Source organism: Sinocyclocheilus anshuiensis, unplaced genomic scaffold (genome assembly GCF_001515605.1).
Source record: "Sinocyclocheilus anshuiensis isolate Anshui unplaced genomic scaffold, SAMN03320099.WGS_v1.1 scaffold2863, whole genome shotgun sequence".
Taxonomy (NCBI): domain Eukaryota; kingdom Metazoa; phylum Chordata; class Actinopteri; order Cypriniformes; family Cyprinidae; genus Sinocyclocheilus; species Sinocyclocheilus anshuiensis.
Window position 1 is genome coordinate 77,829 of NW_015548331.1, and position 4,849 is coordinate 82,677.

Consider the following 4,849-nt stretch of genomic DNA (forward strand, 5'->3'; position numbering starts at 1 on the left):
TCCCTTTTCTTGGAACTGATTAGTATTCGCTGCAGGGACTCCATAGGATTTTCTTTAAATACATGTTTAAAACATTTCCTTTCTATGTACAGAGAAATACTGTAGATTTCTACCAGGAAGTAACGGTGATTTGTCAAGGATTTTCGAGTGCTAATGGGCCAGCACTAAACGCGAAGCTGCAGCATTACAGCATATGAAGGACGAGTTCGTTTGCATCTTGTTTAGCTACAAAGGCAGAGATACAAAGCAGACAGCTCTTCTATAAAGGCTCAGTTTCCAATCCTGCTTTTACGACTGTCCACGAGAGAGAGTTTTCCCCATCTGGAACAATATTAAGCATGGGAACCGGTCAGCAAATTACATACATGAGACAACAGATGACACAACATTTGTGGCTAACCGAGGATACCAGAGAAACAAACTAAGAGGAACTTCCCACAGCCATCTGTGAAAAGATAAGTCTTTCAAAAAGTAAGAGAAAAAATAAGTTTAAAAGTGTAAGGAGGCTGACGATGGTGCAATAGTCCAATCACGTCCACTTGAGGCGACCGATCATTCTACAGTGGTAGAGTTTATCGCCAGAGTCAGTGTTCTCACTGTCAATACTCCATTTCACACTCATAAAGGTTGTTCCCCACAGTCTGGGGTCGGGGAGAGGATGATGGAGGAATGGGCTTGAGGTGGAAGAGGTGCGTGTCCTCAGGACTTGTTGTCGTCGTACATGTCCAGCGACGCCTGGATGTCTGGAAGCTCCATCTCACAGACGACGCTGCGCAGAGACACAGAATTACGGTTGAAGAAATTACCACCTGAAAACAGACAAACAACAAAAATGATGGGGTTAGATCGAGACATAAAAGTCATTTGTACATGTGTGATAATGCTCAGTTGTGTGTACAACAGGGGGATAGAAAGAAAACGAGAAAGATGAAAGAAAGAATGATTCTTTTGAATGATGCTGACTGAAAAGACTTTACCTCCTCCATAAAGGTTGTGCTCAAATCTGACATTTCATCTCAGCACAAAATCAATGTCAGTCGTTTATGTGTAATCAACACTTATTATGTCCTTGACACCAGACCAATTAATTACCATCAAGCTTCTCAGCGGAAATCTGATTTTTTTATGGTTTGGGTGATTTGTGAATATACAGCTCCTTGATTTACTGACTTTGCTCACACACGGTACAACTTCCCAAACACTTTTGATTATTTCTTTACTTTTCACCCCCGCCTTGTTACACTTGTGGTGCTCCTGGCCAAAATGACTGCCTACAAACATTGCTTACAAACTTCTCCAAAATGCTTTTTATTTTTTCACTCAAAAACGAAGGTGCGCAAGCACAGATCAGTGAGGCCTATGGCTAATCAATTCCAAAAAAAGAAAAAAGAAATATAAAACCTATGCTAATTGAAAGAAAACAAGTTGAATCCAAGATTTGGTGATAATATAGCATAATGAGATTTACCAACAATTTTTAAAAGATACAACCAAATTAGGTAAAGGATTTTCAACACAACACAATGTTTAAGCAGATTGTACCCGCAGGTGGGTAAATAGATACATAAAATAATGAAATTAATAAAAAAAAACCTTATTGATTTACTTAAATGTGCTGGATATTTTATCCTAAAAATGCTGTGCTAACTTGTAATCATATGACTATAGACTCAAAGATAGCAGCTTAATAATGTATATTATACTACAGTACAGCAAAATATGCTTCACTCCATCAAGTAATCCTTCATTAGCTTGTTCAAGGTTTTTTTTTTTACGTTTCCAACTAAATTCTGCTGGAGCCAAATGGCTCTGACCTTAAGTTATACAATCCCTATGCCCATGCATTAAATGTTAGGCTGATACAAAACACAATCTGGCCTCATAGATGTGTTACTACAGTATTTTTAGTGCTCTTGGCTTGACTTACTGTAAGGAACTACTGAATTCAACTGTAGAGCTATTATATGCCACAGTAAATCAATATTGTCTAGTAGACATGTGACATGATGGAGGTTCCTGGTCTGAATGTAAAAATTAGATTCAGGAGTCTCACCATGGTAAACTGAGAGAGACAGAAATCATCAAAAGAGTATCAGGGAATACAACAAGTACTAGTAACTACTAACTAGCACAACAAAGATTTTTGCACAAAGCAATTTTAATACACACACAAATGTCTTTAAACATTTAATTAACATGACAATCAAGGATAAAAAAATTCAAATTTAAAAGACATTTAACATATGCGAACACTATTCATTTAAATGAAAACAAAAAAAGGGCTTATTAATTACAGCAATTGAGTAAAACAAGAAGTTCATTAGCAATATCACCCAGTGAAAAGCTCTGAATGTGCTCATGTCTACAGAGTTGGAAGTTAGCTCTATTAACACTACCAATGCATGTGCAAGAAATGGACTTGAAGTGCAATCGGCAACTTCGTTTTTCAGGATGCATTTCTGTCTTAGAAATCAGGACACCACAAAAAAATAAAAAATCTTCATTCCAACTTCAGTCTGTAAAAGACAAAAAATAGAAAATGAAAAACATTTAACAAGCACTGATTTGAGGTACATGGTAATAATAGAAAACTCATACAGAAGTTATTTAGTTGTGGACACACATTCCTTTTTTTGTAGTATTGTTTTTTTTAAACTAAAATCAAAATTAAAATGGAAAATATAAAATACAAATTCAAACTGTAATAATATCTTAATGACACTGAAGTAACACTAGTTTCTCTAAATATAAAATGTATCTAAATAAACTGATCATTCTTTGATCAAACTCATTTAAAGATTCATTATTACAGCTCCATAATACTGACATTTTATATTTACTTGTAAAAAAGTAGTACATTAATGTAGTAGTACACTAATGTGACAAATCATCCTGTGAAGTAGGTACTAACTCACTGTTAATGTATTTAGGGATGCTATGACATTCTGAAAATCTTGATCTACAATACTCACTCATAGGTGGGGCTGCTGGCAGTGGCTCTGATGATCATGTAGCAAAGTGTGAGAGCAGAGAGGATGCCGAAGCTGGCAACAATAAACCACTCTTCTGTTGACAGTGTAAAAGGAGGAGGGGTCATTTTCTGTTGAGGGCGGGGCCAGGGTATCATCTCGACAGAGAGCCGAAGAGAAGAGGAAACTGGCGACAGGTGAAGGCGTGAAGAAAAGAGGAGCACTTCTCTAATCCGTGGAACAGGAGAGGAAACCACAGGCAAGCGATGATCGCAAACAAGACAGATTAAAACACGAGAGCGAAACTGAACATAGCACATTCAGAGCACATGACACTTAGTGCTGGTTTAGCCGGACATTTACAAAGCAGAGAGGATTTTGCATCTGCTAAGAAGACCATTTCATTAGAAAATGCATCAGCAGCTGAGTATTCCATATAGATGTTTATTAATTTATTTTTATTAAATCTGTAAAATTCTACAAAACAAAAATGACAATTTGTACAATTTAGAGACAACTATGATTTCAGAAACAACCAAAACCCTTCTGTAAAAACATGAATAAATTGCAGAGCTGTTCAAGCAGATACACCTGCTTGGGGTTCTTTAACATAATTAATCACTACAATACAAAAACAGGCCAACAGGTGGGGTTAAAATTGCTGAACATAATATTTTAAAGACATAGCACCAGGTCCAGGACAAATGGTTGGTAAATAATAAATTATCCCACAAACACTTAATTACCTTACATCTGTTTCTGCAACAAAAGTGTGGAGCTCCTTGAGCATTTACTTATTGGACTTGTTTGCAGTTTTATGTTCTTTACTTCAGTTCCAATGCACTCAACGTGTGTTACTGCTCTGTATAACCTAAATAACTAAAATAACTTCAGAGAGAAGGCAACCGAGAGGTCGTCTGTTATTTAAAGCCAGCTTGAGCAAAGTTGAGTCACAGGTTTGAGGAGAGTCTGATTACATAGATGCTGACATCAAAAACAGATATGCAGATAAGATATGATTCAATTCCAGGTAAGAGGAGAAAGAACCACTCAAAAATAAATAAATAAATAAAGTGAAAATGAGATGAGATGCTGGAGTGGATTGTGTCTGATATCTTTCTAAATTTACCTTAAACTTATTAACATGCAAGAGAAGATAAGAGGAAAATATATAATATGGAATATGAAGGCTGAATATGATGTCACCAAATACATATTTTGTTTTTGGTGAAGGTCTAAGGTACTAGAGGTGTAGTAGAGGCTGGTGTAGCAAAACAATTAAACTTAGAAATTTACCAATCAATATGAATTTTCAAATATTGTTTTGAAACAAACTGCATGGAATTAACATTTCAATCACTTTACATACAGCCACACCACAATGACAGATAAAAGAGATACAAGGAGGAAAACAGCAGTGTCTGTTAGCAAAAGGTGCATCCTATCACCTGGATTAACCATGCATTTATGTCAAATTGAAATGCAAGTACCTTAGCATAAAAAACAAACGTGTGACAGAGATTACAAAAAAATGTAAAAAGATTAATACAAGATAATATATATTTTTAATATAAAAAATAAACTTAATACTATGAAAATTATATTTAAAAAATTATTTTATAAAATAAAATAACATTTTATAAAATAAAATAAGCCTACATTAAGTCAAAGGGAACTTTTTTTTTATTTAAATCATTTTGAACATTTTAGTTTTTTCATTTAGTTTTTTTCATAAAAATGTGTGCATTATTACAACTAAAATATTAAAAATATGTGAGCAATAATATACACTCAGACAGCCATTATCGCAAAATAAACACCAACAGGGTGACCATCAGTATACAATATATATATATATATATACAGTGGGTACGGAAAGT

The 4,849-nt window shown here is 34.9% G+C and overlaps 1 protein-coding gene across 1 annotated transcript in view; it reads right to left on the reverse strand.

Annotated features, from left to right (window-relative positions):
- Positions 1-2,284: 2,284 nt before the first annotated feature.
- LOC107656503 (E3 ubiquitin-protein ligase RNF130-like) overlaps positions 2,285-4,849 on the reverse strand; it is a 23,427-nt gene continuing 20,862 nt past the window's right edge. The window contains exons 5-6 of the mRNA XM_016444387.1: positions 2,973-3,066; positions 2,285-2,516 (exon numbers count right to left, since the gene is read on the reverse strand). Coding sequence (XP_016299873.1) covers positions 2,501-2,516; positions 2,973-3,066 — 110 coding nt within the window. The 3' untranslated portion in view covers positions 2,285-2,500. The remainder of the gene's footprint in view (positions 2,517-2,972; positions 3,067-4,849) is intronic.